Raw genomic sequence first — 23,675 nt, forward strand, 5'->3', positions numbered from 1 at the left:
TGCAGCTGTTTCAGGTTTCCTGATGAGACTCTTCTCGTCAATTGGTTTAGTCGTGAGCTTGTCAACGCATTCTTAACATTCAGACGCGTAGACTGAGTGATCCAGGTTACCAGTATACCTAGCGGTTATCTTTATGGTAGCGTCCATGATCCTACACATTTAGGCAAACCAGTCTCAGATCGACACAATGAAGGACAATATAGAGACTCAAATATCTTGCTCAGTTTGAAAATACATCAATGTAGCTGTTTTATGATACTCAAGCTGTCATGTGAATGGATATCAATCACTTGAGCCGATTCGGCATTTTAGTCCACATGCCGTCGGTTCCCGGTCTGGCCGATGGCGGCGGTAGAGCAAGCGGCCTCGACCTCGGGCCGTTAACAACCGTCGCCGACTTAGCCTAAGGTACCTTACCTACATCGCTCACTCTTGGACCTGAGAGGGCAGTTGAATTGCCATCACCACAACTCAACCACACACTCACGATGCTTCCGATCGCGAAACGAGTGCTGGCACAAAGGGCCACTGGCCTCATAGCGCGCGCGCACGCCTACAGCCTCGGCGCACAACGGCAGCGCCTGCAATCCACATTGGCTATCCTCGAACAGAAGGATGGTGTACTCAACCACAGCTCGTTGAGCGCCTTCACAGCTGCGAAGAAGCTGGGTGGGCCAGTACATGGATTTATTGCTGGCAACAACATCAAGCCCGTGGCTGAGGAGATTGCCAAAGCTGAGGGGGTGGAAAAGGTCATTGCTGTCGATAATAGTGCATATGAGAAGGTTGGTGGAAAGGTCCATGAATCTAATTGCAGGCGCCAACACTGACTCTCCATCAAGGGTCTCCCCGAGAACTATGCTCCCCTCTTGGTTGAGAATATCAAGAAAGGCGGCTACACACACGTCATTGCAGGCCACACTGCATTCGGCAAGAGTGTCATGCCCCGAGTGGCCGCTCTGCTCGATTCGCAGCAGATCTCAGATATCACAGCAATTGAGAACGAGAACACATTCGTCCGCCCCATCTACGCCGGTAACGCGATCGCCACCGTTGAATCTTCAGACTCTGTCAAAGTTATCACCATTCGAGGAACTGCCTTCGCTGCTGGCCCCCTAGAAGGAGGCTCCGCCACCGTCGAGGATGGAGTTGACTCCAAGCCCGAGTCACCTACCGAGTGGGTGTCGGAAGATTTGGCCAAGTCAGACCGTCCTGATCTTTCGACTGCAAGTCGCGTCGTGTCTGGAGGCCGTGGTCTCAAGTCCAAGGAGGAGTTCGACAAGGTCATGCTTCCCCTCGCTGATGCCCTTGGTGCTGCTGTCGGTGCCTCTCGTGCTGCTGTTGACAGTGGCTATGCCGATAACAGTCTGCAGGTGGGCCAAACAGGCAAGGTTGTTGCTCCTCAGTTGTACATGGCAGTGGGCATTTCGGGTGCGATTCAACATCTTGCAGGTATGAAGGATAGCAAGGTCATTGCTGCGATTAACAAGGATCCCGATGCTCCCATCTTCCAGGTTGCCGATGTCGGTCTGGTTGGTGACTTATTTGAAAAGGTACCTGAGCTGACTGAAAAGGTCAAGAGCTCCTAAGCATCTAGATGTACACAGTGTGAAGTACAGAGTGATGTAATATACAAACAGTCAAAGTGCCCGTCTCTGGTATCATTCGAGGACAGCCAACATTTCATCCGTGCTTGTGAACTTTTCTCTGTCTTTTCCGTTCTTTTGCCCACGCTCTCGTTCTACGCGGTCAATCTGTCTCCAATCGTCCCAAGCAACGACTCGACATGTTGATGGCCCAGCGTCGTGTCTAAGGCCCTCCCACCCTGTTACACTGTCATGATCTGAGGCGTTGAGAAAGCGGCCGCCTGATAGCCAGTCATGAACGATCGCATCACCTGTCGTGAAGGCGTCCTGCATAGTTGATGCGATCACTCCAGTCGGGCCGTTCTTGACCCAACCGGCGCAGTATAGTCCGGGGATCCTTTCGTTGTGAGCACCTCCAGCGTGTGTATCAGAAACCATCCTCATCACTCTACCAAGGCCGTCGTTGTCGACGATGCCCCGACGATCGTCAAACTGAACACCAATTTCAGCAAACCCAGGCAGAGCTACGGATTTGTATCCAACCGAGCGGAAGACAACATCAGATGGTAGGATAGCGGTCTTTCCAGTGGCTTTGGCAGATGATTTGGGGTCAAATGGTGCTGCGAGTTCTGTAATGTCGAATTCAGTACTTGCCACCTTGGAGGGGGCATCCTGGTTTCCGAGAAAATGCTTTGGTGAGAGACAGCTGTCCAGAGACCATGACTTGAAAGCTGTCTCGTGGGGGGTTGATGAGCCCTTCAACAGGACTTCCATGAGTCGTTTTGAGGCGCGTGGCAAAGACTTCAGATCCTCGGGAACGAGCGATCGATTGAAGGGTAAAAAACCTACGTTTCTTAGTTTCATGAGTTCCCGCACCTCTTTGATGGTGAATGAAGCCTGTCATATGTTAGATCTGTGATGATTAAGCCATCAATAGCGAGACCTACCTGCATCGGTCCTCTTCTTCCTACTACGTGGACCCTCTTGACTCTGCTTCTCGACAGCGTCTCAAGCGCCTTCTCTGTAATGTCTGTTTTCCTGAGAACGTCGATGTCTTCCAAAAGCATTCGTGCAACATCGAGAGCAACGTTTCCTTGACCGATAACCACAGCTTCTTCGGCTTGTGAGAGGTCTAGGTCTAAGTCCGAACATCCAGGAAGACCGTTGTACCATCCTACAACTTCGCGAGCTGAGTGAATACCACTGAGGGTCGATTCGCCTGGGATGCCGAGCTTTTTGTCTTGGGATGCTCCATACGCGAAAAGAACAGCATCATAGTGCTGCATGAGGCTATGCAATTCTACTGTGCAATGCTTCGAAGAGTTGCCAGGATGGCCAATAGAAACATTACCAATGAATGTGAAATTGGGTTGTGATGCAATTTCATCAAACTTATCTTGACAATTCTATCGTCGTGAGTGAGTATCCTGGTCTACTAGATGTTGTGTAGGGTAACTCACCTTGACCTCTGGATGATCTGGAGCAACGCCATGACGAACCAAACCGAACGGTACGGGAAGACTCTCATACATGTCAACTTTCACTCCTGACACTTTCCCCATTACTCGGTAGGCAGTATAGAACCCGGCCGGTCCAGATCCTACTACTGCCATACGAAATGGCGCATCCGGAGATCGACAAGTTTGCTGAAGCGCAGAGGAGAAACATCGACCAGGAATTCCATTTGAAACTAGAGGCACTGTATCGAGGCGACGGAAGCGCCGTGCTATTGAGCACATCATCATTCACAGTTGGTAATAATGTTTTGATATTGTTCCTTGATAGCCGGAGAACGTCTGAGAAAGTGACTCTTTGGGTAAGGTAGTAGGTACCTACTATACTTAGTTATTCTTCCAATGAACGGGTCTACTACCTATGTACCTATGTATCACCAACCGGTCTTGGCTGGGGTCCGACCTCCGATGCGGCGGCGGCTTGCAGAATGCGGCAGCGCAGACGTCACGTAACGTTGCTGTGCCAACACGGCCCGCCTCCATGTACACAAGTTTCGTCAGAGACATACATGCGACACCATTGTTCTCACCAAGCCCCTCCCTCGGATCCCCAGTTTCTCGGATAACAATCTCATTATACCCATCGACTCGCCTGTCGTGCGTGACTTAACAAACGTCCATTCCCCGGGGCCCATATCTTATTGTCTTCATTCCAGCAAGAGGCGCACAACACAACCAACAATTTACTATCGCGCAACTTCAGGCGCATCGCGCTGCGACTACAGACATGGCTCCGTCGCAAGCGCCTTTTCTTTACAGCACCGTCCACAGCGACTCGCGCTTTCCGGAGCCCAAGTTTGATCCCAAGGCCGTTACAAGAGCAAGCTGGGAACCTCCCAAGCCGCGAAAGAAGCCCGATGGACCGCTTGTATCTTTCAACACGCATCCTGAGTGAGTACTGTGGCATTGCCTCAGCGCCGGATCTCAATGCTAACTAACTATTCCTCAGTATGCACCAGGTTCTTACCTATAGGACTAACGAGTATGCTTCTATGAGCCCGCGCAGTAAGAGCTTCATCAAATGGCTCCGTCATGTTCAATCCGGGCTGCGCGTATTGCAGCTGGTATCAGCCCTTGGACTCCTTGCGCTGATGATCCTGGTTGACAAGGTGCCCAGTCTGGAGGGCTGGGTTATGAGAATTACTGTAAGAGCTTAACCCTCTCACAATGCTTGCAAGCTGTAACTGACTTATGATGCAGCCTGGCGTTGTGATATTACACTGCATCTATGGAATTTACCATCTCTCTCGTGACGCCGCAGGACGATCTCCTGCATCTTCTGCATCCTATCAGCTCTTCTGTGGTGTCACCGACCTCGGTGTCGCTCCTCTCTACGCATTTGGTGCCCTATCAGTGCGCACAAAGAGTGAAGACTGGGTTACCCGCCTCTCGGACCAATCGCTCATGAATACCTTCAAGCCTGTTCTTTTCTACATCTTTGTTGCAGCCGGTGGTCTCCATCTCGTCAGCTTAGCGATTGCTGGTTGGCTTGGCTTCATGTTCCGCAAGATTAGCTTGATGCCTCCTGATATGAACCCTCTCGAGAGTCACCTGACTGCTCGGCCAATGCACAAGAGGAACAAGTCATCTGTGATGACCGCTAGCACCATGGACAGCGATGCCCGCCTGTCGACGCCCCGAAGCGCTCGCCGGGAATCTCTCGTGCCTCAAGAAGGTATTCATGACGGCATTGAAGCACCACGCGCCATTCCTTTCACTCATACCCGCAACGGTTCGAGCACGACGCTTGGGACTCGAGACTCCCGTACTAAGTTCCCGCAACCTCCACAGTATCAGAGAGGCCCTGGGAGTCCTCGTCGGGAGCGTCGCGGTTCGGCTGCTTCAAGGACCACCACACGAACTACTGCCACCCGTTCAATTTATCACGATGCTTATAGCGAGATTCCCCTCGACGACCAGGCAGGGTCTCGCCCATCCAGCAGCTACAACAGGCATGATCAACCTCGCCCGGCTAGATTCACCGAGACCTGGATGCCTACCGACTCACTCATCTCCCGAACGAATCAACGAAACCGTGAACTGGAAGCGGCAAAGACAAGTGCTGCGAACCGCGAGAACAAGTCATATGAGGCCTTGGCACAACGATACGCGCATGACGATTCTGATTCCGAATATGGTGATGAGAACAACCCATCTTACGACCTTGGTGTTAATGGCGATGAGCTTTGCCCTCACCCCCTTCGCCTGAACCCCCCTGCTGCACAGCAAGAACGCAAATCCCCTCCTCGCGCCAAGACACCCTTCTTCCCGTTCAAGAACTCATTGACCGATATCAGCACAAACGCAAGACGTGCCAGTACGAGCAGGGATATCACCGATGAGAAGCCAGCGTTGGCTCCCCGCAACCGTCAGAGCTCTATTCAACCAGAGTCAGAGTTTTATGCGAGATCATACGGAGAACTTCAAAGTGCAACCCCCCCTATTATGATTGGCACCGATAATCGCAAGGTTTCCACGGGTAATGATTACAACCAGAACACTTCCACGGCATATGGGCGACGTAATGTTAGTGGTAAGATGGTAGAAGAAGGCCGAGCGGCAGGGAACCGATATTCTTTTCTCGATGGCCGTAACCCCTTCGCGGAAAGGAGATGAGACTACGGGAATACATGTTTGAGTATTTGTTCATGATTTTTAGATGCAGGATGCGTCAAAGTTTGAATGTTTGGCAAGGATAAGGTTTGGGGACATGGCAAGATATCCGGATATGTAGTCTCTTAGGTAGTTTTGGTGTTTGATAATACAAAAGTCTCAAATCATGAATTTCTCCCACATCCGACCGCTACTGAACAGTACTATTTGCCATTCAAGTACGCTCGCCAAGATACCGATGGACCTTGCAAGTTGTCGTCCCTCCACCCCTTCGCATCCCACGAGTCCAGTTGGCACAGATGTCTCATTGTTGGGCGGCCATGCGGGCAGTTCCATGGCTTGTCTAACTCTGCCATATGCCGCACAAGTGTCTCCATTTGCCCATGCGTCAAAGCCTTCCCAATCATGACGCTGCTGCGACATGCCCTCGATGCAAACATCTTCCTCACTTTAGAGGGGCGGGGTATATGTTTCGACTCAGACGATTCTTCACCAAGCAATGCTATTAGTTCTTCAAGGTCAGTGATCGAGAAGGTCACCTCACGACTCATGGGGAGTGCCAGCACTTCACACCTTGAGCCCACAGGTTCTTCTCCAGTCATGTCGACATGGACCTTGAACCCATTAGCCTCAATGGCAGGGATATTCTGTAACACAATTTCTTCTTCCAGTGCTGTCAGCTCTAGCCTTTTCGGGTGGACTAGTCGTTGAGACTGCACTGTCTGAATCTCTTGCAACCTCTCAAAGTTGAACTTCTCGTCTGTCGCGTGTTGGTCAATAATAAACAACTCGTCCTTCTCAGCTATCTCCAGGTCTTCCTCTAACCTGGTGCTCACGGGGCGTGTTGCGATGATGAAACCCATGTTAAATTGCCCGGCTATTCTCATTTTGAGAAAGTCCTTGCGAGCTATAGTAAGTGACAATTTCTCTTCCGCATTGGCTGCCGCAAGATCTGTCACTTCATCATCGACAGTCGTACAATCTTGAATTGGACTAAAGCTGTTCCTCCATGATTCCAACCCCAGCTTTATGAGACTTTCGTCCGTTCGTAGGTGTTGTAGTAGCTGGGCTGTAGACTCTTTCTTCCGCACACTAGACTTGAGAAATTGAGTCTTATGATCCGTTGTGGCAGGTTCCCCCGCAAATGTGAAGGGCGTAATATCAGATAAGTCTTTTGTTTCCGTCTGTTTGCCTGGTCTATCGCTCCCATCAAGTGGTATAGCTGACTCACTGACAACTTTCCCATCGTTGTTCGCGTTAGATGTATCACTGTCGCTGTTGGTATCTGTGCCTTCAGAGTCGGAGATCTCATCACCTTCATCATCCTCGCCCGCTTGCTCTTTACGAAAAGATATCTTCCTGTCTGTCGCGCCGCTTCCAGCTGCGTATATCTGTGTCAGGCGGCTTCCGAAAGAGGGCTTTGGATCGTCAACCTCCATTTCGTCCTTAGAAACAGCCACATTATTCGTATGACTATCAAGGATAATCGCAGCGTCCTGTATGATCTCATCACCAATGACTATCGTAGCGGCATCAGATTTTGTCCTTTCCCGTGGCGTTTTCGACGGGCTAGTGTGAGAGCTCACGCCTTGTCCACGCCTCAGTGGTTTCGTGGCAGGAATTTGGGGCTCAGGCTCAGACAATTCTGATGACTTCCTCTTGATGGCAGAAGTGTCAGTCTTCGTAACACTGTTTACCCTCAGTTGCTTGTTGAAATCGCGAACAGGAAGTGGCTTTCCGGCATCATTTTCATCGCTGTCTGAAGAAAGCGAGGAATTCCCGATAAAGAGGCTTGGCTCTTCTCGCCTCGTGGAAGGACGTACGGAAGGACTTGGATTCTGTGCGAAAGTTGACCCTGTGGTGCCTCGGTCTTTTGGCCGCGACGTTGATCCCCTCTCTACCCATCCACTGATCAGATTTTGACTACTCATATTTTTCTCTAATGATTTTGACCCGCCAACCCTCCTTATGGCACCAAGCGGCACCTTGGCAATGGGACTGCTTTCGTCACTGCCTTCATCTGATTCGACTTCAGGCTGGGAATCATCCAGGGGCTTCTGAGGAGTGATCGATAATGGTTTGAAGGGAGTGTTAGTAGTTGACTGCTGCTCATTGCGATTCTTAAAAGGTAAAAGCTGAGAGGTCGGGACTGAGTAATCTTGCGAATCGAAAAGGGCTGCCAGGGAAGTGCGTAGGTTATCAAGCAATTGGTTTTGATCATGTAATAATATACTCCTCTTGTCTGGACTGACATTGACGTCGTACATGTGGGTATCGAGCTGAATATCCGCTAGAATAAAAGGAGCTTGTGAGCTGTTGTAAGCCTTGTACACCTCGTTAAATGCCTTTGCGAATTGGGGCAAGCCACAAGGCCTCCCGTTCACAAAGAACATCTGGCGATCTGGAGTTTGGCGTCCATCACCATTGGAAGGCCGGGAAACATGTCCCACGATACGGACATCCCTAGAGCTTGATTTGTAGGTTTGGTCAATTTGCAAAGCTGGACCGCCTGTGGAAGGATGCATTTCCAGAGTCAAATCGAGGGGCACAAGGACCGTCATCGTCTTTGCACCAAAGATATTGATGATGTTTTCTCTTGTAGTAGGATTACCCTTGGTCGAAAATAGGTGAATTCTTTTCCCCTTGGTCGGTTGCTGAGACACGGAGAATTTGAGATTGGTTTGAATACAAGCATATTGTCCAAGGAGCGCGATGACCTTATTCCACTCTCGCTTTATGTTTCGCTCTAGCTCACGCCGACGAACAGGCAGGTTGTGGAAGAGACGCTCAACTGAAACGGTTGTGCCTTTTGACGATGCAACAACTGCAGTTCCTTTGAGGGCTCCTGATGGCTCGAAGCTGAGCTTGGTCCCCTTAGGAGCTTCGCCCTGCTGGCAAGTCGTGATGCTCACAATTGACAAAGCACATAATGAGGCTAATGCCTCACCCCGGAAACCAAATGTCTCTAACGTAGCTATATCCGAGTATGAAGAGAGCTTTGACGTATGGTGCTTGAGAGCCACTGACGGATAGTTGGCAGGGGCGATACCAGACCCATTGTCAGCCACCTCGATGAGATCAAGTCCTTGGTTTTTGAAACGAACATCTGTGGGAAGCTCAGTCAGGATACTCCATTCATTGCTGCCGAAGGTTTTTTCAATCGGAACGATCGGATGCCTACCTATGCTTGTTGCCCCAGCATCGACGCTGTTCTCAACCAGTTCCTTCACAACTGAGCAAAGGTCGACTATAACCTGGCCGGACTGGATCTGATGAACCTGGGAAAGTTAGCATAGTGATATGGGCGATTGCGAATATGTCATGTACCGTGCGTCCATCGATCTGTTTTATAGTTGCCATGTGGGCCTCTTCATACAGAGAGGTTCACGCAGGACCTCGCACACGATACCAACAACGCAGCCAAGGGTGATAAGACCTCAATGCGATTATGATTGCGGCACCATTTGAAGTTTGTGAAAAAACCGTCGCCTTATTTTCTTTTGCAGATGTGCAGATAACAAATCGAAATCAGACCCAAGTACTCATCTGGTCCGTCTATCTTTCATCATGACCGGAGGTACCATAACATGCATGAATACAAATTGGATGAAGCTCTTACATGGATGGGGGACCCACTCAACAGCTCACGGAAAGATACTCCCTCATTTATCGCATATTCCTATAACGGGAGGGTCGCCAATCCCGTGAATTCATCTCAGGTAAGGTAGGTGCCTACCAGGTATGAGGTGGGCATAAACAGAACCAACCTACGGAGTAGGTATTGATACCTACTTACCTAGTACGTTACCTAGGAAGGTAGATGCACTCGACCGGATGATTTTGCGTCAGACGGAAGCTTCGACCTATGGGATTTCCTTTTCGTCATGTGCCTGCATGGAGAGGGTGACACTGCATTTCCAAAATCCCGCTCCGAGACAGCTTCAGACTAGGTGGTTTAGGAGCAAAGGTACGAAATACAGCTATGAATTTGTAGTACTAACTACTGAGTCTCACGCTACCAGAAGGAAGATGAAGGACAGCGATAGGTCATGGGAGACATTGGATGGAGGTCTCCTGGTCTTGGATCCGCCCGCGCCAAACAGTCTCGCTTGAACTACTCCGTACTCCGTACGTCTTGAGGCTTTCGCTTTCGAGAGCAATGACGCAAGAAGGAGATAAGAATTGAGTTCCCAGCCTTCCAACATTGACAGTTATGTAAATCTGTACAGAGTACGGATAGCTTACGAAATATAGGTTGTGGAGCTACCTACTGAGTCTAGACGGAGAAGGCTTGGCTACGTACTCCGTACTTGTACGTTACCTTGGGTCCTAGTATAAATAAAAACCACTTAAGATGCGGCTCCACGGACAAGAACCCGCAAGCACCGATTCTCCGTCCCAGTTTCGATGGGCAAGACATGTCAAGTTTCTAAATTTCCAAGCTTTCTTCCGAGTCCAAGGAAGCTATCACTGGCCAAGACGGAAGACGGGCTTGGTGAGGCACTACTTGCAGCCTAACGCGGGACTAAAGAGGGAGAGGCGTTGGCGGTAGGCTGCGGAGCTAGGGAACTTTGAGAGCTGTTGTGCATTTGGAGTGACGCAGTTGGCTCTTATATTGAAGGCCAAGCAGCCTCTCAGCGCAAAGGGCGGATGAAGCGTCTGTGACGCTATCCGCGTCCATTCATGAGCATTAATCGGAAGGCTGGTCGAGATATAATGGTTTTTGCCCAGCAGACTTGGTAGTAACCGGCTGTGAACATGATAATTTTAATCGCGAAGCAGCCGTATCCGCAGATACACTAGCTTGGCTTCACAAATGATACTTCAGAAAATGTTTGACGAGCCTGTAATTAAATACCTGCAGAAAATCCCTGCCACGAGGCAGTGAGTGACAGGACGACGACGAGGTGATTGATGACCAATTCCCTGTCAATTTCCATCCATAGGCTTCTTGTTGGGGTTTCTCCCACTAATGGCACAGTTCTCCAAATGTGTGGCGCTTACAAGTAAAAGCCAGCCCCCCATGGAAGGAAAGAAAAAGGGGACACACAAGGTTCTAGTGGCTCCGACTCGGCTAATGAGTGGGAGAAGCCATCGACACATCCAATCCATCCAATTTCCCACCCACATTCATTGGGTTCAGAACCTGAAGGGACTGGGGAATCGGCATGTGGCATAAGGTAGTTACTTAGTACTCTGTACATACTCGCTTACCTACCTACTTATCTTTTTAACTTATTGTGAGGATTCATCTTGCTTTCGCTCAATTTGTTCGTTCGCTCATAACTCAAAAATTAGCTGCAGCCACTGTCGTTCTCGCGGTTTTTATTTAATTATACATATTCCGTCGTTGCAAAAGCTTGGACGAATATTCGTTCGGTCGCTAACTCGCACTGGATCCATGTTGGAGAGTCTAGAAAGTGGTCAAACCATCACAACCCCCGGTTGCATCTTGTCGCAAACGGGTCTTCTGCTGTTACGAAATCTCCAATCGCGCCTTCACCGACCCTCACTAAAATAAGACCCCTGCTGGGTTTCTCTCGTGGTGCTCTACCTACCGAACCTGTCCGTCCTAGCCAAGCGAATATTGTAAGCGTCGTTGGCTCGTCCGTCCTTAATCTTTAGTCTTAGCTTCCACCTCCAACCTCGACCTCGACCTCAACCTTGACCTCAGCCTTGGCCTGGCCTCGTTTTACCGAAGTCGTCCCCAATTAACCTAAAGATCGCCGCGGCCCTCCTCGACACTTGGGCAGTAAACATCTCTCCCTCTATATTCATTTCTGCCTCCCCTCGATTAAGGCTCGCGGCGAGTCTTTACGCGCCTTCTCCATGAAGAGGCGCTCCTCCGAGTCGGCCGACGACGGTGACGAATCCTCCCTCGACTCCGATATTCCCGACCCGGATCCTTTTTCAAAAACGCGCACATCACCGGCACGGGCTCGAAGACCGAGCGGTCTCAATTGGAACCCCTCCAACGATCGCAATGGCAGAAACGGCCAGCTTCGCGAAGAGCCTCGCCAAACCACCACCTTAAAGCCCACCTCTCTTGCAGCACCATCCACCCCCGACATGGCTCTCGCTAGGACACCGACGCAGTCTCCGTCGCCGAATCGACGCATACCTCGTCCGCGGTTCTCCATCGTTGTCTTGCTCACTTCTGCATTGGGTATCGTCATTCTTATCAGTATCCTAAGGTCTCTTGTGACCAGCCAACTCGATCCAAAGGGTTGCCGGATGTCATACATGCGCCCATCATATGTGCGCTTCACAGAGTTTGATACAGAACATACACGCTTTGCAACCAAGTATTCGTTGTATCTGTATCGAGAACAAGGCATAGAGCCACCGGACAAGGTAAGTCGAAGCGTTTTTCGCCCACCATCTCGTTCGTATGGTAACTAACCTCGCACGTTGATAGCTTCTAGGCATCCCTGTATTGTTCATCCCCGGAAACGCAGGCAGCTATAAGCAGGTCCGTCCAATCGCTGCCGAAGCTGCAAATTACTTTCACAATAACCTTCAGCACGATCATGGCGCTCTCGATGCCGGCATCCGGAGTTTAGATTTCTTTACCGTGGATTTCAACGAGGATATCACAGCATTTCATGGCCAGACGCTACTCGACCAAGCCGAATACCTCAATGAAGCTGTTCGCTACATACTGTCGCTTTACTCTGACCCCCAACGCGCAACTCGAGAGGGCCACCTCCCTGATCCGACATCAGTTATCGTTTTGGGGCACTCTATGGGCGGAGTGGTCGCGAGAGCTATGCTTGTTCAGTCTAATTACCAAACGAATTCGATCAACACGATTATCACAATGTCGGCGCCGCATGCTCGCCCCCCTGTCACTTTTGACGGGCAAATAGTTCAAATTTACGATGAGATCAACGATTATTGGCGTCAGGCTTATTCGCAAAAATGGGCAAACAACAACCCTCTGTGGCATGTTACCCTGGTTTCGATCGCTGGTGGTGGGTTAGACACGGTGGTTCCGTCAGATTATGCAAGTCTCGAGTCTCTGGTCCCTCCGACACATGGTTTCACTGTCTTTACAACCGGTATACCGACTGTCTGGACAAGTATGGACCACCAGGCTATTCTTTGGTGTGACCAGTTTCGGAAAGTCATCACCAAGACTCTCTATGATATCGTCGATGTTCATCGAGGATCGCAAACCAAGCCGCGGGCCGATCGAGTGAAGACTTTCAAGAAGCGATTCTTGACGGGAATGGAACCAACTATGGAAAAGGACTTGCCACTCAAAGAAGCCACCACTCTTCTGACATTGAGCGACGACTCAAACTCGATTCTTCCAGCAGGACAGCGGCTCGTCCTTAGCCAAATCGGCCAGCAGCCGAAGCCTCGAGCTCATCTGCTTCCCATCCCACCGCAGGGATCCCCCGAGGTCAAACGATTCACTGTTCTTACGGATGCTGCTTTAGACGAAGCTGGTGAAAATGGCAAGTTGGAAGTCTTGTTCTGCAGCGTGTTCCCCTTCCAATCTGGGCAAGCCACATCGCTATATCCATTCCAAATTGATCTCTCGACCGATGGTAGCGGCTCGACCAGGCTTGCTTGTAAGAACGCTGCATCAGACCGGATTCTGCTGCCTGCATCCACAGCCTCGTCTAGATATCCGTTCTACCTCGACCGAGAGCGAGAAATTGTCCCTTTCTCGTACCTTCAATATGATCTCGACCAGATACCCGATCACCAATTTGTGGCTATTATAGAGAAGTCTGTTTCAAGCACTCGCAGTTTCCTGATTGCAGAGTTCAGCGATCAGTCTGCGTTTTCGAAGAAAGAAGACGCCAGTCTAGCGAAACTACTTTTATCTGGAACCAGTTTGGACCTGCCTGCAAACCGGCCTCTGACTACAGAGGTCAATATCGCCTCGTTGCAGTCAGCTCTTCTTGCCTACAAGCTGGAAATCACAAGTCCCCATTGCCAAGCCGAAAAAGCCCTCTTCAGCCCCTTGGTCCGACAATATCTTGACCAGCCATACGAGTCCAAGTATTTTGTCAACGCTCAGTCTGTCGATGTGAGTTTGCATGGTGTGGCTCCCTATCTTCCCCCCTCGCTGGGATCTGGGGCTGAAAAGGGGGTTACGTTTCAAGTTTGGACAGATCCTTCATGCGGCTCAAATATTCACCTTCAAATCAAGCCTGATCTCTGGGGTAGCCTCGGCAAGCTCTACATGAGGTACCGGACCGTCTTTGCCGCTTTCCCTATGTTAACGGTTGCTCTCGTTTTGCGCAAGCAGTTCCGCGTTTACGACAGCTCAGGGGTTTTCATCTCATTCTCACAGAGTCTGGATTTGTGTCTCCGTCAGTCGATACCGCTACTGCTCATATCTCTGACGCTCTTGTCGATGTCAATGGAGGGAGTTCCAGCTACCTGGTTCGGCAGATGGTGGTGGTACCGAGCGCCTGCTGCGCCCTTATCCACTGACTTTCATCGCCACGACATTCTTATTGGGACAGACGATCCCTTCTTCTGGTTTCTTGTTCCCCTGATTGGTGTCGTTTGCATTGGTGTTTGTGCCATGGTTCACTACATGACCAAAGCCTTCACGCACATCCTTGGCTTCCTTTATTGGACTCTAACCCTACTCCCCCCTTCAAGCAGAGCTGAAGATGATGGAGTAGCAAGAACACCTGCATTCGTCCCGTCAACCCCCAAGAGGCGTATGATCACTACAGCCATTCTTCTGTTCCTCGTCTGGACATTCATTCCCTACCAATTTGCCTACCTTGTGGCGTGCCTGGTGCAGCTTTTCACAGTGATACGAGCTCTTCGTATCAACGAAAATGCCCCTTCAGATGCAAACTCGAATTACTACCACTATGCACACTCTGTCCTGCTTCTAATGCTGTGGATTCTCCCGATCAATCTCCCCATCCTGGCAGTATGGATTCGCAACTTGGCTGTTCATTGGCTGACGCCATTTTCTTCACACCACAATGTTCTTTCAATAATGCCTTTCATCCTTCTCGTGGAGAATCTGACAACAGGCAAGATGGTGCCCCAAGTTGGTAGACTTTTTGGTTATGTAACGAGCCTGCTTCTTTTCGCGACTGCGCTCTACGCCGCCATGTACGGGATCTCTCACGCTTATATGCTTCACTATTTGGTGAACATCATTGCTACTTGGCTGGTAGTGTTGCATTCTACTAAGGACCCCTTCTCCCTAAGCGGACTCGGTGCGATTTTTGAGAGCAGCCCAACGGAGGAACACAAAAAGTCTAAAGCTTCTTTATGAAGGACTCGATGACCATAATCATCCCGTGAATCATAATGTCTCCTGTTGCGACGCTTTTGTGCGTATCATCACGTAGCATTGCACAAGGCAACAACCATTTGGTGAACCACACACTACCTACTTTGTTTTCTGTTCTCACGAATTACTATTCTTCCTGGTTGGTTTGCAGCGCGGGCTTGCCCGGTAATACCTATTTATTTTGCATGGTTCTGGAATCAACGCCTGCTGAGCATCTGCGGATAGACAGCGTTGTACGCCCTCTCGGCGCCAGGCCACGATATGAGCATTTTTTCGGCGTTTTATGGGTAGATGGCACAATAAAGGGAAAGTTGGAAGAGCCTGGTTTCATTTGCAGGATGTTAGTCACCTTTGCCCATTTTGGTTTTGGTCATTGTTTGAACGCTGCCATTCTTAGAAATGGTAGGATGGTGGAATAATTCTAATGTCGAGCCTCGTGTTGATGATTGTGAAATAAGACCTTGGATATGTGAACGAGGCATCATCAATCATGAAACAGCAAAACTTGATTTGCATATAATCTCCAATGAGACTTTCTCCATGATAATGTTCAAGCTATGGCCTAATTGTGAAATTGAAACGCTAGTCTATCTTCTCGTATACCGTCCCAACTGTAATCCCAAGTTCAGGGGAGTAATCCGTCATAAACGCCGTTGAAGCTCCAAATACAATATAGTGCAATGCCACCGGGATGAGGCAAAAGACATAAACTTCAGCATATGCCACAATCCAGCACTCCTAATCCTCTTCGTCACCCTTGTCCATTGCTCTTAGATATTTGTTATGTCGGTGACGGATCGCCCAAAGAGTGATGCCCGTTCCCGCGCAGCAGGAGATGAGGGTGACCCAGTAAGCGGAGCGATAGCATTCGAGTCCAACTGAGCAGAAACGCTCACCGTCTGGTCCAACGACACTATGCTGATCATAGATTTTGCCATAAAAAATATTAAAAATGTTGGACGAAATAACGGGAGCCATGGTCAAGAAGCCCCAGTTCTGGCTTAATCCCCGAACACCAAACATTTCGGCGACAAGAGAAGGAGACACACCGAATAGGAAGCCATAGGCAAGTCCTGATGGGCCCGAGACCAGCCCAAGGAGTTGCGGTTTCTCAATGTTCAATGCGCACACTTGAGCGAAGATGAAGACTGCGCAAGCGACGACAAGACACCAGAGTCTGCTGGCGTGAAGCTTGTTCACCAAAAAGTCCGAACCCACGCCTAAAGCTTATGGTTAGAACTGGGGAACGAAGCCGAGGGTTAACATGCGACTCACCGCTCAATAGTCTACCCAAGAAACTGCAAATAGAGAGAGTCGATACATGCATTTGTTGCCGATGAACGAGAAATTCGTCAGTGACATTTTTGTCATAGTGTTTCCAAAGAGCCTTGGCGTCGTTGCCGATGTTGCTTGAGACATGGTCAGCTGAGCAATCTGAAAAGCGATGGGAGCTAATCATACTTGATGGTCATGAGACCAACACCAGCCAAAATAGCCATGATGACAAAAAGGTGCCAAAAACTGACACTGCGCACGAGAGCAAGACCCCGGATGTCTACATGATGAGATCCACCGCTATTAATATCGCAATTTCTAAGAGGGGGCTGTCCGGATCGAGATATCAGGGGGGACGTCTCGCCAACCTCGAGGTCTTCGGGGTTCTCGGGGGCGACCACAAGGCCAAATTCAGGCGCAAATGATATTCCAGGAGAGCCCGTCGGATCTGGGGCGTCGGCGGGGGCGGTTGATGAGGCTGCTACAGCGGGTGCGTGAGAGCTCGTAATTGTGTTGGTGTTTGTGCTGGTGCTGGTGTGGGTGCTATTACTACTGGAATTAGTCAACATACCGGGTTCGTCCTCCGCCCGGGACGAGCGGTAGGGCTTTGGTTCGTCGGAGGAGCCTGGTCGGAGTTGTTGGGAGTCGGTAGATGGAAGACTTGGGGTTTCGTCCGAAGCAGGTACAGCCTCGTACTCAGCTTGCTCGTGATGAACCTTGAGGAAGAAGAAGCTTCCAAAAGTAAGGCCAAACGTGCCCCAAGCAAGAAGCTCAAGGAAAGCACTGGGGTCACCGGGGAAGAATACTGCGCCAATGAAGGAGAAAAAGAAGGCGCTTAGACCAAAGGCGGCCAGAGGAAAGGCTGTGGCGGTTCCCCGATGGTTGGGCCAATTGAGAGCAGACGTCTTGACAGCAGCAGCGAATGCCATACAACCACCTAAGCCGGTCATATAAGAGAAGAGACACATCAACATGACTGATCCGGATCCACGATGGTAGGCTTGATGTAGCGGAAAGTAGCCAAAGAGCATGAATATAGCTCCACCAAGAACAGCAGGCCGAGGACCACGATGGTCAACGAATATACCGATGGGCATTCCCAAGGTGTACATTCCCAGGTTGCCAGCCAGGCCGATCAGGTTACTCTCTGTAGACGACAACTTGAGTCGCTCCGCGAATTGCGGAGCCCAAGCTGAGTAGACATACTATGAGTTGCCGTTAGATACCTCACTCAAGAATGATACAGCTGCTAGAAGGAGACCGACATTGGTACCACAAGCTAGGGACAAGATGGTAGCTGCAACGCTGGCTATAATGCGGGCCTGAAAAAGGCTTTGTTGCTGGTCTTGATGCATCCTGACGACAAAAACAAAATAAACAAGGCCAATTAAATGATAGTCGTCTAGTGACTGAGGATGATCTAAGGTAGATAGTCTGAAGATGAGGGGACGCGCTTCTATGAATTCAAAGTTAACATTTGGCCAGCGAGGATGATGCTGACCTAATTTGCTGGATGCTGGATGATAATGGGAGGACAGAAAGAGAGAGATAGGAAACTCCTGATGTAAGAAGAGGACCAAACGTAGCACACGTGGCTAATGTAGGTGAGTGAGTAAGGTAGGTAAGGAAGGATAAGGCAGGAAGGAATGTTTCGGATATTGATAAGGTCAGGAACAAATGAATTAGTTAGGGGAGACGAATACTATGGAGCATCTCGTGGCTCGCTCACGTAGTCGGGACGGGAGTGGAGGGAGGTTGATTGATTGATCAATGATAACAGGGAGTCACGGACGAACAATGTACTGTATGTACAACTGAACGCGGAGGAGATCCCGAGACTACCTAGCCCTTGTGAGTACCTAATTATACATGATACTGCCAGGGCCGGATGCCGGGGAGAGCACAGCCACATTTCGATTATGATTATCAAGCCACATACTTCGAGTACCCACTCCGTTCTTCGGCTTTGCCTGACGACGTAATCTCACGTGGACACACTTGATTGTACATAGCTTCATGCACCCTGCCATCTCCATCATCGTCTACAGGCTCCCTAGACAGATCAGGCACTGTTCCAAAAGGTGATTCACAACACCGATTCTGGTCTCTATGCTTTGATTTATCTCTCACGAAACCTTTGTATACCAAGAATCCACCAACCGCGACTTCAACTAGCCGCCAACAACCTCGTCGCGCGCCGTCGCAATGGGTGCCCTCTTGTCTTTGCCGCTTCTGGCGGTGCCCAGCATTGGTACCGTATGTTGCCCATCTTTTCCAATCCTCCTCTCCTGTGATCGCTAATAATCTCATCAGATTGCTTCATTTGCTGCCAGCTGTTGCGGCGCTGCGACCTGTTCTATGGTCTGCAGCGCCTGCGGCAAATGCGGCAATAGTATCGCAACCCGTATCGCCTACGCGCTCCTGCTCCTCATTAATTCGATCATCGCATGGATAATGCTCACGCCTTGGGCTATCAAGAAGCTCCAGAAGCTTACCCTCGACTACGTTACGATTAATTGTCCGACTGGTGAATGCCATGGCTGGTTCGCGGTTCATCGGATTAATTTTGCGCTTGGTCTCTTCCATCTCATCCTTGCTGGCTTACTCTTTGGTGTCGCAACTTCAAAAAATCCCCGTGCTGCTATTCAGAACGGCTACTGGGGCCCCAAGGTCATTGCATGGCTCGCCTTTGTTGTCCTCTCCTTTTTGATTCCGGACAGTTTCTTCTTGTTCTGGGGCAATTACATTGCTTTTGCCGCAGCCATGCTGTTCCTTTTACTCGGGCTCATCTTGCTTGTTGACCTGGCTCACAACTGGGCCGAGTATTGCTTGGCTCAGATCGAGGATACTGACTCAAGAGTTTGGCGATTTGTTCTGATTGGCTCTACTTTGGGCATGTATATCGGTTCGCTTGCCATGACTATTGTGCAGTACATATTCTTTGCTCGTGGTTCATGCTCTATGAACCAGGCCGTAATCACCATCAACCTGATTTTATGGCTCGGAATATCGGTCATTTCCGTCAACCCTACTGTTCAGGAGTTCAATCCTAAGGCGGGACTTGCTCAAGCTGCTATGGTTGCCGTCTACTGTACATACTTGACTATGTCAGCTGTGTCAATGGAGCCGAACAACGAGTGCAACCCTCTTATTCAGGGACAGGGAACACGAGCAACCTCTATTGTTATTGGTGCAATTGTCACTCTACTCACCATTGCTTATACTACCACACGAGCCGCAACCCAGAGTCTTGGACTTGGCAACTCGAATGGAATACAGTTGCCCGACGACGATGAGCACGGACTTGTGACCCAACAGCCAAGCGCTCGGCGGGAAATGCGAGCCGAGGCTTTGCGCCGAGCTGTCGAAGAAGGCAGCCTCCCAGCTGACGCCCTGCTGTCAGATGACGAAAGTGAAGCTGGGGACGCCCCTGCAGGAGATGACGAGCGAAACAGGACCCAGTACAGTTACTCGGTGTTCCACATCATCTTCTTCTTGGCCACTGCCTGGGTGGCTACTCTTCTCACAATGAACTTTGACGAATCCACCAAGGATGGTGACTTTGCGACCGTTGGCCGTACTTACGCTGCGAGCTGGGTCAAGATTGTCAGTGCTTGGGTTTGCTACGGCATGTATACATGGACTTTGGTGGCGCCTGTTGTCCTTCCCGACCGTTTTGACTTTTCTTGAGCTGTGGTATGCATTTGGCGGAGTTTTAAGGCGAGCGCTTGTATACATTTAGCTTGGCAGACTGTGTTTTAAGTTGTGTTGTTTCTTATATGAATAAAGAATCATTGTACACAAGGTCCAATATGAGGCGTGAGCATGTTTTGGAGCGTAATACTCCGCCTGGTGCCTACTCAGCTAATGGCCAAAATGCGCGTATTCCTTCACCGGTGAGCCACGTAGGAACAAACCCCGACATCTCAATGCATGTCTCGGGGACCAGCCTTCAAGTGACAGATGAAATGAGACATAGTAGACAGGTAAACAGGACTTACCTCGAATCAAGAGTGAGCTACGGAGATTAGATATCAAAAGGACCATTACTTCATCTGATTACATCCATCTCCACAGTCGTGTAACACTGGACAAGGGGCGGGAGAGTTCGACGAGCAGGATCAAGCGTGCCCTGGCACGTGGGTGAGTCTAGATCACCGATAAAGAAAACCTGAAACTTGACCTGTATGGCTATCGAGGCGATGTTGCTGTTGTGCTCCACCAGAGTAGGCCCCATGGGATAGTCTCAGGGCAATACTATATTATGTGGCGTACCTCATAGTGCTTCGATGAGGCTATCGTGAGATTAAGAATATGATGGGGAGTTCTCAACTTTTGTTTTAAGGATATGTATATTGTGCTGCCGGAAAATGATGTTTGGTGTTGCATTGCCAGTTCAGCAACAGCCATTTAACTCCCGGTTGGTGTGATTAAAAATGTTTTGATATCTCTTCACTCTTCACTCTTTTCTCATCAACTCCCAGAAATCACTCCAAGGGCTATCAACTCCCGACTCTGACCGGCAAGTACTCCGTGCGACCGCCGCCGCCTGTACCACCCCTATATCTATACGGCTTTGGTCTGATTTCCCCGGGGCACATCTCGTTACACCAACGTGACCAGGCCCGTGACGAGGTGCGTGCTGGGCGTCGAATATGAGATGTGATGGAATATCCTTCTCCTGAGGATGCGCCGTCATACCCCAAGCAGCATGAGCGCGATCTTCAGGTCGAAAATCTCGCGTAGCTTCGCCAACCAGATGCGGGCGGCTTGATGAGAGATCATTGCCGAGACTATCATGATGACGGTGATGAACTGAGAGGCTGGTGGCAAGGACGTGCTGTAAGTAGCTGAGATCGAAGCTCAGCCTGAGCAGCCCTTAGGGATATCGCTTGTCGGTATAATAGACGCCCAAGTGTATACTCGGGAATGAACGACAGTGTCTTTGACTCCTGAAGTAGCAACACCCTTGGCCAAACCCAAAACTCACCAACAGCAACAGCAATAGGAGGAACTCGATGCAACATAAAGTCGAGATAAGTGGGAGAGAAGCGACAAGGTCGGGTCTTTTCTTCACTCTCCAAGACTTGTACTGACAATGATTACCAGCACGCTTAAAAGAGATGGTACAGTCATATCGACCCAGGACATTCATCCAAAGCGTGGGAAGAAAGACAAAAGATGTGGTCATATGTTCGCGTCCTGGATCAACGAGACAAGTCGAGAACGCTTAAGCATCAACGAGATTCTGATACAGCAGACGGGTATGTTTGGATCTTGAATCTTTCGTATTTCTCGATCTGTCTCAAACCTATTGCAGGTTCCCAAAGCAAATAAATCTTAACTCCATTATTCATCCCTGCCAACGCCAGCTCGAGATGACAATACAGGCCCTGTCTTTTCCTTTCCTTTTTATTGATATGAATGCCGATGAGGCGGTATACGGCGGTGAACTTCTCCTTACCACCACTCCGTCAATGGCCGAGAACCGTGGCAAGTCCGGTAGAGAAATGTTAATCAACAGACCATCGACTTCGCTTGCAAAAATCAAAATGTTCCTTGAGACTCAATTGCATTGGCCCGGCCTATTCTGTCGTGGACCTTCTTCCGCGATGCTTTCGTAGCTCATTGAATGACGAGGGGGGTTTCTCCAAGCTCCTTGGCTGCGCCAGCAGCGTGGAAACCATCCAAAGTGACAGTGACAGCCCCAGCCTGAACCAGCTATATAGATGTTAGCTTTGCCCAATATCACAATGATCGCTACTTACAGCGCGAGAAAGATCCTCAATCAGGTCATTCGGGTCTTCGATACCAACGCACAGTCTGATGATATCTTCAGGCATTTGTCGTTCCGCTCGAGTCTTGGCGTCGATGCTGGCATGGCTCATCTGGCAGGGCATGCTGATCAAACTGTTGACACAGCCAAAACTGACGCTGATGGCCCAGAGACGGGCGGCCTCAACAATACGCTCAGAAACCGCCGGATCACCGGTCTCGAACGAGAGCACCGCGCCAGCACCGCGAGCCATAGACCAATGCAGATCGTATTGAGGGTGGGATTTAAGTCCAGGGTATCGAACACGGAAGCCACGGGACTCGAGAAACTCTGCAATGGCTTGAGCGTTGGCTTGCTGTTTCTCCATTCGAATCGCCAAGGTCTTAACACCTCGCATGAGCAGGAAAGAGTCATTTGGCGATAGACCGCAGCCCGTGGAGTTAATAACAAAGAAGAGCTTGTCTCCGATGTGAGTGTCGTTCATGGCAATAACACCAGCCATGATGTCGTGGTGACCAGACAGGTACTTGGTTCCAGACTCATACACAATGTCGCAACCCACATCTAGAGGGTTGAACAGCATGGGAGAAAGCATGGTATTATCAACGACAACGAGCGCCTTGGGGTTGACTTCATGTGCCAAGCGAGCGATAGATGGAATATCCACCACCTTAATCAGAGGATTGGTGGGGGTCTCTAACAAAACCATGGCGGTCTTCTCCGAGAGGCGTGCCCGCACGCTATCAACGGTTGTTGTGTCGACATGGTGAACAATGATGCCTTGGTTGGCAGCGAGGTAAGTCAGCAGACGGTGGCTGCCACCATAGAGATCATCGCCAGTGATAACCTCATCGCCGGGTCGGAGTAGGCGAGTAATGACATCGAGAGCACCCATTCCGGAGCTGATAGCCAGTGCTCGCTGAGCGTTCATAATCTTTGCAAGGTGTCGCTCGAGGTGCGTTCTGGTGGGGTTTCCAGAGCGCGTGTAGTCATATTCTTGCTGGCCACCGCTGGCTGATGTCTGCTTGAAAGTGGCAGACTGGTAGATGGGAACGCTGGAGGCGCCATATTGGTCCTTGCTATCTGTGTATACAAGTTCTGTGGCAAGGGCATAGCGTTTGCGACCATTGCGAGGGCTTGACGGAGCGGGAGATGGAGGGAGATCATGTCCCTCGTTGTCAATTCGCTTCAGAGGATTGGCTGACTTGCCAGAGTCAGTGGGCGAAGGGGCAGACATTCTCGATAAATTTAGTCGCAGCGTATGTGTCGAAGTCGAGTTGTACATAGAATGTGATGAATGGCGGGGAGAATGGTTCTAGGTACCTAGGTCGGAGGAGGGGCGGGCGCTAGAGAGAAATCGCAACGGAGTTTATGCGACAAAAGCGAAACTCAAATACAATTGAAGAATGATGGAGGAAAGAGAGGAATTGGAGAGTGTCCAGAGGGGAGAGGTGAAGGCTTGCCGAGTCAGAGCTTGGACGAGAAGGGTCGCTCGGGAGTCGGGGAGTCATTCCCGCTGTCGGCGGTCTGGTGAAGATGGTCTACAAACTCAAACTCATTGTTTGGACTGGATGAACTACGCAATGGGAGTGCCTTGCTCTGTACAAGGGCGTCTGCGGCGCCAATTA

At 50.1% G+C, this 23,675-nt stretch overlaps 8 protein-coding genes across 17 annotated transcripts; 4 read left to right on the forward strand and 4 right to left on the reverse strand.

Moving 5' to 3' along the window:
• Positions 1–488: 488 nt before the first annotated feature.
• On the forward strand, positions 489–1,589 carry FVEG_07325 (electron transfer flavoprotein alpha subunit; the record flags this gene model as incomplete). The annotated part of the gene is made up of 2 exons (XM_018895931.1): positions 489–785; positions 843–1,589. 2 exons carry the CDS (start codon positions 489–491, stop codon positions 1,587–1,589), a joined length of 1,044 nt encoding a protein of 347 aa, XP_018753296.1.
• A 72-nt stretch (positions 1,590–1,661) lies between these two features.
• FVEG_07324 (ferredoxin-NADP+ reductase) lies at positions 1,662–3,199 on the reverse strand (the record flags this gene model as incomplete). The annotated part of the gene is made up of 3 exons (XM_018895930.1): positions 1,662–2,483; positions 2,534–2,992; positions 3,047–3,199. The coding sequence occupies 3 exons, from the start codon at positions 3,197–3,199 to the stop codon at positions 1,662–1,664; spliced, it is 1,434 nt and encodes a 477-aa protein (XP_018753295.1).
• Positions 3,200–3,827: 628 nt separating this feature from the next.
• Positions 3,828–5,716, forward strand: FVEG_07323 (hypothetical protein; the record flags this gene model as incomplete). Its single annotated transcript, XM_018895929.1, has 3 exons — positions 3,828–3,991; positions 4,050–4,245; positions 4,301–5,716. The coding sequence occupies 3 exons, from the start codon at positions 3,828–3,830 to the stop codon at positions 5,714–5,716; spliced, it is 1,776 nt and encodes a 591-aa protein (XP_018753294.1).
• A 21-nt stretch (positions 5,717–5,737) lies between these two features.
• Positions 5,738–9,357, reverse strand: FVEG_07322 (DNA mismatch repair protein PMS2). Of its 2 annotated transcripts, XM_018895927.1 has the most exons (3): positions 9,041–9,357; positions 8,895–8,991; positions 5,741–8,819 (listed from the first exon to the last, which is right to left on the reverse strand). In XM_018895927.1, the coding sequence occupies exons 1-3, from the start codon at positions 9,071–9,073 to the stop codon at positions 5,917–5,919; spliced, it is 3,033 nt and encodes a 1,010-aa protein (XP_018753292.1). In that variant the 5' UTR covers positions 9,074–9,357; the 3' UTR covers positions 5,741–5,916. The 2 variants fall into 2 exon arrangements, with proteins under 2 accessions (XP_018753293.1, XP_018753292.1); XM_018895928.1 differs by lacking the exon at positions 9,041–9,357 and having other exon boundaries at positions 5,738–8,819; positions 8,895–9,016.
• A 1,414-nt stretch (positions 9,358–10,771) lies between these two features.
• FVEG_07321 (hypothetical protein) lies at positions 10,772–15,596 on the forward strand. Its single transcript, XM_018895926.1, has 2 exons — positions 10,772–12,067; positions 12,132–15,596. Exons 1-2 carry the CDS (start codon positions 11,543–11,545, stop codon positions 14,976–14,978), a joined length of 3,372 nt encoding a protein of 1,123 aa, XP_018753291.1. The 5' UTR covers positions 10,772–11,542; the 3' UTR covers positions 14,979–15,596.
• FVEG_07320 (hypothetical protein) lies at positions 15,329–18,178 on the reverse strand. Of its 9 annotated transcripts, XM_018895920.1 has the most exons (6): positions 17,773–18,086; positions 17,537–17,705; positions 16,843–17,476; positions 16,458–16,551; positions 16,272–16,405; positions 15,407–16,216 (listed from the first exon to the last, which is right to left on the reverse strand). In XM_018895920.1, exons 2-6 carry the CDS (start codon positions 17,624–17,626, stop codon positions 15,735–15,737), a joined length of 1,434 nt encoding a protein of 477 aa, XP_018753285.1. In that variant the 5' UTR covers positions 17,627–17,705; positions 17,773–18,086; the 3' UTR covers positions 15,407–15,734. The 9 variants fall into 9 exon arrangements, with proteins under 9 accessions (XP_018753284.1, XP_018753282.1, XP_018753285.1 ...); XM_018895919.1 differs by having other exon boundaries at positions 15,329–16,216; positions 17,537–18,178; XM_018895918.1 differs by having other exon boundaries at positions 16,458–17,476.
• An 88-nt stretch (positions 18,179–18,266) lies between these two features.
• FVEG_07319 (hypothetical protein) lies at positions 18,267–20,504 on the forward strand. The gene is made up of 2 exons (XM_018895916.1): positions 18,267–18,527; positions 18,585–20,504. Exons 1-2 carry the CDS (start codon positions 18,477–18,479, stop codon positions 19,959–19,961), a joined length of 1,428 nt encoding a protein of 475 aa, XP_018753281.1. The 5' UTR covers positions 18,267–18,476; the 3' UTR covers positions 19,962–20,504.
• Positions 20,505–21,896: 1,392 nt separating this feature from the next.
• Positions 21,897–23,496, reverse strand: FVEG_07318 (cystathionine beta-lyase; the record flags this gene model as incomplete). Its single annotated transcript, XM_018895915.1, has 2 exons — positions 22,040–23,496; positions 21,897–21,992 (listed from the first exon to the last, which is right to left on the reverse strand). Exons 1-2 carry the CDS (start codon positions 23,330–23,332, stop codon positions 21,897–21,899), a joined length of 1,389 nt encoding a protein of 462 aa, XP_018753280.1. The 5' UTR covers positions 23,333–23,496.
• Between the last annotated feature and the right edge of the window lie 179 nt (positions 23,497–23,675).

The sequence above is a fragment of the Fusarium verticillioides genome, chromosome 8 (assembly GCF_000149555.1).
Source record: "Fusarium verticillioides 7600 chromosome 8, whole genome shotgun sequence".
NCBI classification, from domain to species: Eukaryota; Fungi; Ascomycota; class Sordariomycetes; order Hypocreales; family Nectriaceae; genus Fusarium; species Fusarium verticillioides.